This window comes from Myotis brandtii, unplaced genomic scaffold (assembly GCF_000412655.1).
Source record: "Myotis brandtii unplaced genomic scaffold, ASM41265v1 scaffold176, whole genome shotgun sequence".
Taxonomy (NCBI): domain Eukaryota; kingdom Metazoa; phylum Chordata; class Mammalia; order Chiroptera; family Vespertilionidae; genus Myotis; species Myotis brandtii.
The window spans coordinates 4,234,373-4,249,795 of record NW_005356519.1 but is presented as its reverse complement, the minus strand read 5'-3'; the positions used below and the strand labels follow the sequence as shown (position 1 = coordinate 4,249,795).

At 37.7% G+C, this 15,423-nt stretch overlaps 1 protein-coding gene across 10 annotated transcripts in view; it reads left to right on the top strand.

Moving 5' to 3' along the window:
* Positions 1 to 15,423, top strand: part of KHDRBS2 (KH domain containing, RNA binding, signal transduction associated 2) — a 561,259-nt gene that overhangs the window by 329,871 nt on the left and 215,965 nt on the right. For all 10 annotated transcript variants that reach the window (XR_001361536.1, XR_001361530.1, XR_001361531.1 and 7 more), the window contains exon 6: positions 1,506 to 1,704. Coding sequence is in view for 3 of the 10 variants with exons in the window: in XM_014537318.1 (XP_014392804.1) it covers positions 1,506 to 1,704 (199 nt within the window). In the remaining 7 variants the exon portion in view is untranslated. The remainder of the gene's footprint in view (positions 1 to 1,505; positions 1,705 to 15,423) is intronic.

Sequence of the window (15,423 nt, the reverse complement as noted above, 5' to 3'; positions counted from 1 at the left end):
CCCCACATGGACACTTTTAAGAGTGTTAAAATGCTAAACTGAACAGCAAGCTAACACAACAGCTGTAAATCAGAACGATACTGAGCAAGCGTTGAAATATGCTCACCCTGTTTATGAGGAAACATACAGATAGATGCTCGGTCCAGTGAAGGTAATATTGGTCTTTACATGCTTCTTTATAGATGTGTTTTTATATTACCATGATAATATAGAATATGGTATTACATTATCATGATAATGCAGAACATTGCCTCCTGGGCTCTGTTGTGCTTAAAGCAGGCACCTGGCCTTCTGGGTCTTTTATATTTCAGCTTCCCCCGGTCTAGGAGTGCTTTTTCTATACATTAGACTCACAATAAGTTCTCTGATAATTCCTCTATTCCTCAACTCTGTAATCTATTTAAAACTTTTAAAAGCTTTACCAGCATTCTTACTGTTCACTGGTAAGAGCTCATTTTCTGCAAGCAAGAGAGAGCCAGCTGACTGCTATTCATAGCAGAAAGCATAACCTACATTCCCCATCTGTAGGTGCAGCCAAACCGTGTGATTGTTGACATCCCAATGATCATTATTTTTCCCAAAGCTTTAGTGTTCCTGCTGAAAGCAGTGCTTTCTGCAAGCCAGCCTTTCAGACACAATAAAAAGTGAAATAACCATGCTTCTGCCCAAAGACTTCAGACAAGCACTCCACCTTTCCAAAGGCCTCGGAATACCATAAAAATTGGCTGCATCCATTTGATCTAGGGCTTTTAGTACAAGTTACTTTTGTGTCAAGCACTGTAGTACAGAGTACTCAGTCTATTTATTTATTTTTTATTGCAGAGTCCTAATGTATTTCACTAGCGCCATAGTTACCAGAGGAAAATAAATTGTATCAGGGACTCTACCAGTTCAGGGGATTACATGCATGACAATAAATCAGTGACAATGAGCTGTGACTTCAAGTGACCTCGAGCTTGAGCTACTATAATAAACAGAATGATATCACCATGGTTAGAGTTTCGCCTTTTATTAAGTATTAAAGTGCTGACAGATTTTTTTTTTGGTAAATGACAACATTGCACATCACTGTCAATAAACTCCAGCATGGAGGGGACATTGACATTTAACAGCTCCGTTTCCTACATGGTCCAGTGAGTCATAGATAAGACAATGCTCTCATTTGGGTCTTCGTGGTAAGTTTGGAATAAAAAATGAGAATGGGTTGGTTTTTGTTTGTTTATTTAGTTTTAGAAAAGAAAATATCAAAGTATTTAACATGGTTTTCATAACTAAGTCATAACCAGTATTTAAAAAATTTATTTACCAGTATTTACTGTGAAGATCAAAGTACGTTACATTCTGAAGAATCAATTACACACACACACACACACACACACACATGCCTGTGGTGATAAATGTGGTTTCTTCCTCTTGTGTGGAGGCTATGAAAGGAGCACTTTATCTGTGTTAGTCCCTTTCTCTCATCGCGTGTTTCCTATCTGAACATGTCCTGTTTTCCCTAGGAGTCGTGGGGGTGCCATTCCTCCTCCCTTACCACCTGGACGAGGTGTTCTCACTCCTCGAGGGACCACTGTGACCCGTGGAGCTCTTCCAGTGCCCCCTGTAGCCAGAGGTGTCCCTACCCCACGAGCTCGGGGGACACCAACAGTGCCAGGATACCGGGCACCCCCTCCTCCAGCCCACGAGGCGTATGAAGAATATGTAAGTACCCTCGGCAAGTCGGTTGTTAGGAAGATTTTAATTAATTAACAAGCTAAGCCTCAAAGACTTATATACTATGAATATAGCAGATGATGTTTGTTGCAGAAAGTGAATGTCATTTGCAACAGAATTTAAACAGTGCACGTAAACGGTAGCATTTTGAGAAAGGCTTTCATTTTACAAGGTGCCGTGACTGTTGTTAGTACCAGTTAAATAGCTTACATTTTAAGAATCAAACCATCCTGAGGTTTTCTTATCTCTATAAGACTCCATCAATTTCCAAATGGAAATAATTGTGGACATAATGTGAATCGTCATATATTCAGATGCTTCTCCTGGGATATGATGAAGGTCAGCATAAAACGCTAAGCAATATTTGATGAGTATAATGTGATTATATTATAAACTGTGGTAATAATGTATAACCATGCGACTGCTCTTTCATTTAAATATCCTTACTTTCTCTTTCACTATATGAAAGATACGGGATTGGCAGATATGAAGAATTTTAAAAAATGTAGAATGAACAAAAGAAACGCGGCATCTATAAACATCTCCCTCCCTTCCCATCCACTGTATGCTTGATACACCCTTTGACTTTTCAACTAGGCTGCTAGTATTCCATGGGTCACATTGTATTCTAGTCCTGTATCCACTCCCCCTACCTGATAGTGAAAATTTTAAAACAATTTCCGATTCACTCCTGTGATTAAAGTAAGTCCATTGTAAATGTTAAATTGAATTGATGCAAGCCAGATCATAATTCTGTGAAACAGATTCATTTTGCCATTAACCTCTTCAGTGTTCTCATTTCCTAATCTAGGTGTTTGTTTCATTCAACCACCCACAGACACACTGTCCTCTTAAATGTCCTCTGTAAATGATTACTTATTAAATATAAACTCATCAAGGACACTTACTGTCACATGCTGGGTACTCAAAACAAATTTTCTATGGATTCGTTAATAACCAAGCAAAACTTAATCCTACACTCAAGTGAACATGGTTGATAGGCATCAATAAGAATATATCAATGCTTAGAGTAAATTAATTATTAGGAATAATGTTACTGCTTAAATAGGAAACACTGACTAGTATCTGCAAGAGTGATGAAAATTATTGTTATAAATCCATTTCTACTGGAAAAAGGGAAATGTGTTCACCTAAAGCAAGGGTGGGGAACCTTTTTTCTGCCAAGGGCCATTTGGATATTTATAACATCATTCTCGGGCCATACAAAATTATCAACTTAAAAATTAGCGTGTTACACCCTCGCCAGTTTGGCTCAGTGGATAGAGCGTCGGACTGTGGACTGAAGGGTCCTGGGTTTGATTCTGGTCAAGAACTGGTACCTTGGTTGCAGGCTTAATTCCAAGCCCTGGTCAGGATTTGTAGAAGGCAACCAATTGATGTGTCTCTCTCATATTGATAGTTCTCTCTCTCTCTGTCTCTTCCCCTCCTTTCCACTCTCTCTAAAAATCAATGGAAAAATATTCTTGGGCGAGGATTAACGAACAAGAATAAAAAAATTAGCCTTCTATATTTGATCCAATATTTAATTAACTCACCCCTAATGCCTCGGCAGGGCCAGACCATATGATTTCTCAGGCCTGATGCAGACCCATGGCTGGATGTTTCCCACCACTGATCTAAAGCATCTTTTATATAACATCAGGTCTCAGTATTTAACATTTTAGACAATCTTGAAATTTCAAAATCAGAAGCAAAAAGCATATTCTACCTAAAATCAGCCCTCAGGCCAGGAAAAACAGAGCTGACTCTTGGTTCTGCCCTCTCTTCCCTGAGACATAAGATGTACGAAATGAGTACTTGCTAAATGAATGAATTAAAATCCACAAAGGGCGTGATGGGACCGTTTTTAATCTCTGAAGAATTTTTTCCACTCTACCATCTTTATGCACATTGCCACCATGGTATTTTCCCCTTCTAAATAGAGGCTTCAACAGTTATGTCTTTATTTCAAAAATTAAAAGAGAGAAAAGCTGTTTCCTAGTGGTCAACAGTGTTATTAATCAGATAATTTTCAGGGCATACACAGGGCACCATGAAAGAGAACAAGATTGGAAAAACATTGTAGCCTTCACATGCATTCCAGTTTACAGTGAGGAAATCATTAGAATACAAAGCAAATAAGAGTAAGCTACAAAAACATCAAGAGTTTGTAGAAACGTGGATGGAAAAGGTTATATTCTGAAAGGAGAAATCTAGGAGGAGGGTGGTTCTTAAAGAAAATCAAAGAAATGATGTAAAGTCATATAATCTGATTTTTTTAAACTTAGATTTTAAAGTATCTATTCCCTTGCCTTCATTCACTCAATCATTTCTAAGCCCATATCTTATTTCAGGCACTGTTCTGAAGGTCCTGGAGATGTAGTTGTGAACAAAGACCAAATGTCTGCTTTCGTAAAGCTTACATTTAGTTCTCGTCACCTACAGATACTGACAGGCTGGCTGTCTCTCAGTCTAATTTAGATCCCCAGGTGGCAGAATCTAATGCCAGGTGTCTCACACTAGTGAATCAGCTGTGACAATAGGGCGGGAGTTTCTGGAAATTATGCCTGGAATCTACCACTCATCAGTCACCAGTGAAGAGGGGAGAAGAAGGGTGAAGTTCACAAAATATAAGCATGGTCATTGGGGACCTAACCCCAAGGCTAACATGGGGGGATATTATTTTCCAGAGGAGAAAATATTAGGAATTTGGCAGATATCCCAAAATAAATCTATGATAATGTACTGTTGATAACAGGAAAAAGTAGATAACTGGTTTGTAAAAACTCTTTTTTGCTATATTTTTAAAACCTGTCATATGTTATATTTTAATTCTTTTTTCTATAAACCATTCAATGAGTACATACAACGTTTAATGCATGGCTGGTAAGCTGCTTACAGCAACCACAGAAGTCTCAGTACCAAGCCCTGATTAACACTCAAGAGCCTCTACTCTGCTCTAATTTTAAACTATTGATTTCTCTGTAAGGGTAGGAGAAACAAAGTTTAAGTGTCTTGGTAACAAAATAATAGCACCATGCTGAGTTGGTGGTGAAAATCTCTAGGAGTTCTTAACTTTCAAATAAAATTTCTTAGAAAAGGGTTCCCTTTATTATAGATGACACCACAAGCCAATTCACTCTTCCTACTTTTCCCTCTCCCCTGCTGAGTCTGAACATTAAGCTTCTGACCACATAGAATGTATATGGGTGATCAGATCCATTCCTTGCAGCTTGCCTGACAAGAAACAGCTTACTGTAAGTGAGATTGCTGTTTACAACCATCATTAGTGTTAGCTTCAGTCCTTAAAAAAATGGGGAATTTAGTTTGATACACATCCTAATCCAGACTTAAAGTATTTTAAAGCTTCTTTTCATTGACCTTCTGCTAAGAAGAGTTCCTTTACATTTTACAGGTTCGTCCCCACAATTGAAGTAGATTTAGGGAATTGAAAAGTACATTTCAAAAAAACATACCCACACAACAAAATATGAAGCTGACTAGCTCTACAATGGATAACATGTTCAGCGAGAGTCAACTAAAACTTCATGTTTTGAATACTTACTAGGTTCTGGTCACTGAATATTAATTCACTAGGTTTCATGATATCATGGACTATCTAGTAGATGAGGAAACAGCCTTGGAATTGAGGATGGCATCTAGTTTTCTGTTTCCAAAGCTTCTGTGTCTGTCACATCAAGGTATTCTACAGTCTTGTCTCACGGAGAACCAACATGTACCTACAGGTCTGTGTCCTCCATACCTTGCATCCAGACCACAGGTCAGTGTTTGAATCCCCTTAGTGATTTGTAGGACATATCCCAGCCCCAACATGAACACCTCCAACCATGGACAGCTCAATTCCTGCAGAAACTAAGCACTGGAAACATGAAAACTGTGGCTAAAGAGACCTAAGGAGACGCTGTCTCTACTCTCAAAAGCATGCCATCTAGTGGGAGAGACTAAGGTTAGTCTAACTTCCAATGTGTAATTGCTGTGCAGGGCTCTTATCTTACTCTACCCTCTATTAGAAGTAATTTTTGTTATCGCCTCCCACTTACAAGATTAAACATGCAGAAAGCATTTCTTAAATGTATGTCATCCTTATAGTTCTAAGTGCTTGGTAATAGCCATTGAATTGAACCAGTACATATTTTATAAAAATAGTAAATGAATGAAAACATAACATAGCATATATTAAGTGCCAAAGAGAGACTACAGGGTTGCGTAAAAGTAGGTTTACAGTTGTTGGTATAGAAAATAATACAATCATTAATAAATAAAAATACAAGAGTAAACTTTTACATACTCACAACTATAAAGCTACTTTTGCTATACCTTGTATATCTACTCCTAAAAGGAATTATCACTATGGCTATGGTTGCTTTAAAAAACCTCTAAGAGGGTAAAGAAAATAATAATAGAAAACTATGATTAATAATAATAACTCTGAGAAGTAGAGAGAAGAGGCAGGAAGTTCCATGCACAAAATAATAATAATAATAATAATAATAATAGTAAAGGCAAGAAAAAGGACCATTCAAAGCAAATCTAAAGAATCTGGGAGGACTATTTGGGAGACAGAGTTCATTTAAAATAGCAGTAGGAGCAATATTAGAGTTAGAGGGGACCTCAAATGCTGGCATTATAACTTCTCTTATTGCAATAAAAGGTCACCTGAAGGTTCTTGAGTGGAGGGTAAACTAAGGTTTTAGGGAAATTTGTAATTCTCAATTGTTTAGGGTGAACTGGAGACTAGAGTAAAGAAGGGATAAAAGATTTAGGGGATGAACAAGAATGAGATTACTGAGATGTGGCCTTGGCTCTGAGCATTGGAATGGATTGAAAATATCAAGGTGAAGGATAATACTGAAGATGGAAACAAAAGGGTTTAATGACAAGTGGATGTGGGGGAAAATAAAAATCAATTCAAATGTGTTAGTATATGAGAGTGGGGAGACAGAAGGCAGAGCTGTGGTGGGAAGGGGTGGGCAATAAAGGACTGACTTGGAAGCAAAAAAATCTCCTTTCCAAGACTCAGAGGGGCCTCATGAGTGTGATCAGAGGATCATGCTCTAGTTGCAAAGTAAAGTATTTTACCTGCCAACAGTTGAGATCATTTCTCCAGCAGCCACACTTCCCCTTGGGTCAGGTGGGGTTAGAGTGGGCAAGACTATTTGTGAGATTTTGGTAAGTGAAGTTTGTGTTGGAGATTCACTTAGTTTGCATTTAGTGGAATATTTTTATTTGTATAAATCAGGTGTTCCTAACACTGTTATAGAAGTGATTACAGGGATACAGTTGCTAGTATTCATGGATACAAGTTTTCATGGTCCAAGGTCAAACTATTTGACGCTTAACTGTAGCACTGATGCAGGAAGTTGTGTTTAGTGATGGAGAAACAAGTTTTGAACTGTATTGGGCCAGATTTGTTCTGCGTAAACCTCTTCCATATCATTCAGCTCAACTATGAAAAAACTTGATAGAATTTTACCTGATTTTGACAATAATCCTAATAGTCTATAACATACCAATTAATAACTTGTGAAACTGAAGCTTTTCAAAAATTTATAAAAAATACCAAACTTTTCTATCAATCATTCTAGAGGGGGGAAAAAAAACTTGAATTAATATTGTAATTTTAGAAGGTGATAAAAAATAATTGTTCCAAAATGTGGAAAAATAGTATAGGGGTATATCAAATAGTTAGTTAATAAAAAAACTATATTACTTTCAGGATTTTGTAAGATTTCATCTTTTTAAATTTTGCAATATATTCACTTTCATGCTTAATTTGTATTCATAATTTTGTAAACTTTTTCTAATAGAATGCATACTTGCATAATCTTCAGGATCCACAAACTGTGGATCTGCCACCCCCTCCCTTAGAAAAAAAAGCAATGTCAATGTTTATAGGGAAGTATAAATGGAGGCTGGAGGAGGGTGTGAGTATTGTTTAAAGAAAATATTGACTATGTAACCTTAGTTTCTTTCTAGTACTGAAAGTCTGTCTGCACTGCTGTGCTTAGCTGTAACCATGTTGGCACGGTTAATAAGTAAAAGTTGATGCTGTCTTTTTAACAAATGTTGAATGGAAAAATTAAATGTGCAGATAAAGGCACATAACAAGTTCCATCAGAATTTCACACCCTGACATAAATTGACAATATATTGACAATATAAATATTTGCTTGAATGCTCTCTTATTGTTTATATGTTGGTGTAGCATGAAAAAATAAAACAATAACAAAAACCCCTGAGGTGCAAAAATAATTTCTAGTTTCCAAAGACATAGATCCAATTTATTTTTAAATTACCTCATATTTTCTCCAATGATTAATACTCTGATATTAAAGAGTTGTATGGGGCACAACAAAGCAAGAAGAGACATGAATTCAATGCTACATAAGAAATTTTGGCCAAGTATAATCAATCATGTTAACCTAATTTATAACACTCATTTTGACAAACTTTTGAGGAGCTTTTCTCTCCATCAGTCTTAAGTAAGCCTATTGGCATTCCAGCCCATCTTATCATCTGATTCTGACTCTGAGGCATCCTTCCAGTAGCAATGAGAAAACTAGAAAAATTCACTGGTAAATCAATAGTCCTTAAAATTCCATAAATGAGTTCAGGCTGCCAACCTTCAATTTCATGTGTATGGAACATTTTTTTTTGGACAGGAGAGGGAAATAAGTATTTAATGATAATTGAAATCAATTCTTGTGCCATTTTTGTGGAAGGAAGGATTATGAGCCTGATCTGTAATGCATTTGGGGAGCCACATGTCATGGTTTTCTGTGTAATAGCCAAGAGCCTTCCCCCTACGAAGGGAAACTTTTATTAGAGTTTCAAGATTGGATATTTGTAATGCATTATACATTTTTGTTTGAGTTTCATGCTCTCCTCTCCTCTCAGTAGATAGTAATTTACCAGAATGTATCGTAAGGTTTTGTGTTTTGAAATGTAACTAATATCTGAAATAACCAAAACATGTGAGGTTAGTGAATTTTTTTTTTAAAATGATAGAATGGACATAATACTACTGTGGTCCAACTCTCCATAGAATGACAGTAGTATTTATTTTTTTTAAATCTATTTTTATTGTAACCAAAACATGTGAGGTTAGTGAATTTTTTTTTTAAATGATAGAATGGGCATAATACTACTGTGGTCCAACTCTCCACAGAATGACAGTAGTATTTATTTTTTTAAATCTATTTTTATTGATTTCAGACAAGAAGGGAGAGGGAGAGAGATATAGAAACATCAATGATAAGAGAGATTCATCGATTAGCTGCCTCCTGCACGCCCCTCCACTGGGGACTGAGGCCACCACTCAGGCATGTGCCTTTGCCTGGAATCGAACCTGGGACCTTTCAGTCCGCTGGTGGAGCTCTATCCACTGAGCAAAACCGGCTCGGGCTGATAGTGGTATTTAAATGCTATTAAAATATTAAATGATTGCCCCCCCAAATATAAGATGCTATCTTTTAATATTGTGTGCCTTTTCTTCTGAAGTTGAAGCTTAAATAAAACATCCTTCTTCTTCCATTATGTCTTAGATATTTTAGTTATCTTAGAACAGATGCAGATTCTTTTATTGGCCACAGCACTCAGGATTGTAGCCAAACCTGTGTCTTATAATTACGTGATGACTAATGTCTTTTGTAACACTTACAGGATGAAAATTGGTTTCCTCTCTGTACCTTTTGGAGATGACTGTTAGCTGATGGAAAATGTTATAAAGTATTTTAGAGTTCCTCCAGGAGCAGCTGGGGAGAAGAATGTCGTGATGCTTTTGTAGCATCTGCTGCAGACATGGGGAGGAGAGTGGTGGCAAAAATGCCAAAAATAGCTACCTCAGCCTTAGGGAACGCCACCATTCTTTCGTTGTTAACGTTATAAGTATATTTTAGGTTATATTATCTTTTATCTGTTGTTTATACACGTGGCCTAAGGATTAGTAATGAAAGTGAGTTGGGCCTTTATTTTTACAAGAATGTTCTTACAAAGCTTTGCTGGGTACAAATTAAGACTTTACATCTGAGTTGACTGATTTTAATGAATGTTTCCCAACTGAAAAATTAAGACCCTGTACAGGGTGACAAGTCATACCCAGGAATCCTAAAAATTATTTTATTTTATTTTGTTGTTTGAAAACCATTATTCTTCATGTTTTTATCAACTCCACCCATATAATTTTCTGGAAGGAAAACTTAAATACAACTCGCCTGGCTAGTTAGATTGTCAGTGGCTTTTGCAGACAACCAAGTAGGAATGGTGAAGTAGGATTGAGTTCTTGTCTACATGTTGGCCCTCTTCCATTATGGATTCCTCACTCAGTAGAAAACAATGGCTGCTAACTCTTTCCATCAGCCACAGATATTTGTGTGTTTTTTTGTTTTGTTTTGTTTTGTTTTTGTGATATCATATGAGCTAAAGCTTTTTCCTAGGAAGTTACAGTTACAAATTTTCTTTGCAGTAGTTTTTTAATCATCTCAATGTTTGAATTAAGACAATTTCTCCCTATAATTGAGGATGGGAAACTGAACTTTCCCTTTATATGAAACCATATTATTACTCAACTAGAGGCCCAGTGCATGACATTCATGCACTGGAGTGGGGAGGGTCCCTCAACCCAGCCTGCACCTTCTCGCAGTCTGGGACCCTGTGGGGATGTCCGCCTCCTGGCTTAGGCCTGCTCCCTGGGGCCTAAGCCGGCAGGTGGACATCCCTCAAGGGGTCCTTAGTGCTGCTGCAGAGGTGGGAGAGGCTCCCGCCACCGCCGCTGCGCTTGCCAGCCCTGAGCCTGGCTTCTGGCTGAGTGGCGCTTCCCCTGTGGGAGCGCATTGACTATCAGGGGGCAGCTCCTGTGTTGAGTGTCTGCCCCCTGGTGGTCAGTGCACATCATAGTGACCCGTCATTCTGCCGTTTGGTAGATTTGCATATTAGGGTTTTATTACATAGGATTTGGCAGTGGAGGGACACAGGAATCACCCTCATTTAACCAACTCTGCCTTCTATTTCTTAGAGGCAAACTAGAGAATATACCAAAAGCAGGCTTTTGATTTCTTCACATTCCTTCATGTTTTTACATTCATTCTTCTGCAGAACCTCTGACTTATACACATTCTTGTAAAGTGAGTTGCTCCCTGTGTTGCACCATCATGGATACTAGCAGAATTGGACAGCTGCAGATGCAACTGGTGTGCATGCGGGGTAGAAGTGCTAGGATGCTGGAGGTGACCAATTTGTTTTTCTCAGGTGGTCTTTTCTTGCTTCTTCTCTACCTTTATGAAATCCTGAGATCTTTTCTGTTTTGTTTTGTTTTTTTCTGTTCTTGGTGTAAGAAACAATTTAAAACGAGAAACTCACAAAATATGAATCATGGGGGTTGTGTAACATAGAGAGTGAGTGAGGTTTTGCTTTTGCTGTTCTTGCTGTTCTTCCCTGCTGCTGCAGCACTAGATGTGACTACTTGAAAATAAAAGCCAATGCCCTTTGCTATAATTTCAGCCCATGTTGTAGTTTCTGGTGATCAACGATACTGCAATATTTTTTTTATTAAATAATACAGCTTGAATTTATGCCTTTGCAGAATAGTAAATAGTAAACCAGCCAGAATGGTAACTGCTACCCACTACTGATCTATTCAGCTGGTCTGCACCAGAACAGGGCACCAGTTGGTATCCATTCTGCTTGACCAGACCTCAGATCTGATTGGTTGGGGCCTGAGCCATTCTGGCCGTGAAATGTTGTGCCACTTCCATACTGGTGAATTCTAGTAGAAATACAATATAAGAGATTTTCACAAATAGACAAATCAACCAAGCTTAGCGATTAGGAAGATTCCTTAGCCAAGCCATTGGGCAGTTGTCCATGACAGATGGTTGCCCTGCACCAAAACCTCTTTTACAGCTGATGGCACTTGTGACTTCAGAATTCCCAGTACTGCCTGTCATGCTGAAATTCATCACGGTCTCCTTCCTGGTTTCCCAATGTGCCCCACATCTGTAGAGAGAGTTGAATATAATCTAGTGTACCTCACCTATGACACTTCATCATTTATATAGAGTATCTTGAATTCAAAACACCGTAAAGCACTTTGGGATGTTATAAAAAGCTTAACATTATTTTAATGTTAAAGAAATTAAGGTTCAGAGAATGATGACTAAACCTAAGTCACACACCTGGCAATGCCACTCACAGGTCTCCTGATATTCCCTACAATGCTTTTTAAAATGGATATTAAAAGAGAGGGGGGAAAGTACAAATGTATTCACTCATGTGTATTCCAAGTAACTAGACTAACCATTTGGCACCATGTTGAACTGAGTTTCAGCTTTTCTAAAATTTACAGGAAGTAGACAAAGAGGATGACATAGAAAAATGTTTGAGCCTTCACATTCAGCAGATCTGGCAGTGAGGTCCATGGGATCCAAATTTCTCTTGTTATGGTGTCTTCTCTCATAAGAAGTCTGAAGGCCTTGGGGGCACGCACGCTTGTGTGTGCATGCACACACACACACACACACACACTTTTTTTTAAGTTACACTCTTATTAAAGAAACAAATAATTGCCAAAAGCAAAATATAAATGGGAATATAGTTTACTTTAATGTTGCTAGCACAATCTGGATGTAGGAAAAGGTTTCAAGAGGTTTTTTTGGGGATTTAGTAGGTAAAAGAATACTTACTCACTAAGTAGGAACTGACATCTTCTATCTTTGAAGCCAGATTTTCAGCAAACATATCTTTTTGGTTGTACATTCCAAATATAAGTTAAAGCATTTTAAGCAATGCATTATATATAGAACAGAATTATACATATAACAGTCTAAATACAGTGAAACAAAAATATTTTTACTTCATATCTGTCTCATTTAAGATTTTCTTTTACATAAGAAAATATACTCTTAAAATTTAGACAAGTAGTTTTCATATGTAACTTAAGCACCTACTGTCATCCAAAATAAATCTACCAAATTCCTTTCCTCCCAGAAAATAATCTCCATGAAAATTTCTTCCCAAACTAACAAGATTTATCCAGCTATATTCCCCTTTTTTCTATTCTAAGCTCTTTGCAAGGCTACCCTAACACCCCATTTTCAGCTTTCATCTCCAAAACTGTCTTAAACCTTGACTCTCCGATTGACATATTGTTTGCGAGTTTCCAATTTTTTTGTGGACCTTTTATTTAAACAGTATATCTTTTCTTACTCCCATGCACCTATACCAGTCATCAAAGTCTTCCAAGTTAGGATTCCTCCTGATTTGTCTATTTCTATTTAGTTGAACCTTAAAAATCCAAAAGTCATCTTTAGCTTCTTTCTTTGCCTTGATGCAAAAGCTAAATTATGATTAGTTTTCCTAACATTATCAATCTCTCCCTGTTGCCCAGACTATAAAATCCCAACTTCTTAATTTTAATACATAATATTATGAGGTGATGAAAATAATTTCTTTAGTTTTATGAGCTTACTTAGTTAACTGTGTTTCATTTTCAAATGAGAGTTGACCAAGAATAAACATAAAATGAATGATCAAGCAAGAGAAAAAAATCCTAAATTTATATATCAATAAAGTTAGCAGCAACTTTATAATTCTTAGTATGTTAAAATATATTATGCTATTTGATTCAATTCAACTTGACATTTACTTGAATGCCCATTCTATATTATGCTAATTTCACAGGAAGAAACAATAAGAGATTAAAAAAAGGTGGTCACCTTTAATAGATATTCATTGTATGTCAGGGCTTTAACATACATAATCTCATAATAATAATAATGGGTAAGTTACATAATCCTTGTTTCCCATTAAGGAATTTGGGGATCAAAAAATTAGATAAAAGTATTGGTAACCTGTCTGGTAGCAGAGACAGACAGGTCTGTCCTCAAAATTAACAGCTTGTTATATTCACACATGTAAAAGGAAAATTTCCTGGCTTTAAAGGGGAAACAGATAGCTCACCTAGATTTAAAAAAAAAAGAAAAAAAGCTCACAAGGTCAGTGCAGAGTATAATTTGTGAGGGTGGGCTGAAAACTTTATTTTTAGATAAATGCTGATGTTTTCCTGACCTACCTCACAGACTGGATATAAAATAGTTATGACACCTGCTGGAAATCCTACTGAACTAAACATGTCTGTAAACTTTTTATTTGCTTTGCTTCCACTCAGAAAGTTTGAAGAACTGATTAGTTCCACTGCTATCTATTTGATATTGTGCACATATAGAAACTTACGGGGAAAGCAACCAGTAATCTTGATCTTTATAATAGTCAGACTGAAGCAGTTAGATGCACCTTGAAGTTCTTTGGAAATCTAGAATATTAAAAGTAGCCAAAGAATCCAACAATGGTAATAATAATAATGATACTGAGAATAGAAGCCACGGATATAATTCAGTACTTATTATAAGCTGAACACTATGCAAAGTTCTTTACCTTTAGTGTTTAATTTTTACAACTATTATGGTGATACTAGTGTCCCGGTGCACAGATTCGTGAACATTGAAAGGAAATTAATTAGAAGAAATATTTTAATATCACTATTTGCCCTTTATAATAGAAGTGTCAACCAAATTCACGATCGACAATGACAGATCGAAACACACGCGTGTGATTGACACCAGCAACCTTTATATGTATTATGCATGCACAAGTCAACTTAGCCTTTAATATATATGTATAGAATAAACTTGTTTAATTATACCTGCTTTCTGATTTAGCTAAACTTTTTCCAGCCCAGTGAAGCACCCCAACTTCTCTTTCAGTTGTCAGTAACACAATAGTAAATATCAAAACGAAGCAGATTATTATTGTAGATTATGTAGGGAGAACAAAGGGTAAAATATTTAACTGTAGCAGTGTTTGACTATATTCTGCACAGTGAGAAAACTGAAGTCATTTTTAAGTTCCACCATTTCTTACTTCTTTTCAGTCTGGTCAAGTTTCTAAACTTTCTAAATCTCCATTTTCTGGCTAATGAAAAGAAAATAGGATTCTACCAAGTCTCCTATGTACCCACTCCAGGACTTCTGTGAGGATCAAATGAGATGAGGCATGGGAAAAACGCTTCACAAACATTTGGTTACAGTGTAAAATGTTTGCACCTGACTGTAAAGCAAGTTGTGTTCCTGGGCTGAAGAAACTCCAAGGAGGCTAGTTGCTAGGGAGAAGAAGCCAAGGCGTTGCTATGTGACGTCATTACCCAGCACCCACAGCCACTATTTCTGGGCTGGGCTGAGTTGTGGGCTGCATTTTGCACCATGAAGTCTTGGCAGCGTTGGCTGCGATTTGGTGGGGTGTCACTACCAGGGTGGTGGCAGGGCCTGTGTCCCACTTGGGGGAAGGCAAGTGTTGGTTTGTCGGCACCAGGTCCATGGTGCCCGCCAGTGCACGTCATGGCAGCTCCTGTGTTGAGCGTCTGCCCCTTGGTGGTTAGTGTGTGTCATAGCTACCAGTTGGATGGTCGGATGGACACGTAGGCTTTTATATATACACTAGAGGCCCGGTGCACAAAAATTTGTGCACTGGGGGGGGAGAGGGGGGGTCCCTCAGCCCGGCCTGTGCCCTCTCGCAGTCTGGGACCCCTCAGGAGATAACGACCTGTTGGCTTAGGCCTGCTCCCGGGTGGCAGAGGGCAGGCCCAATCCCTAGGTGCAGCCCCTGGTCGGGCTCAGAGCAGGGCTGATTGGGGAG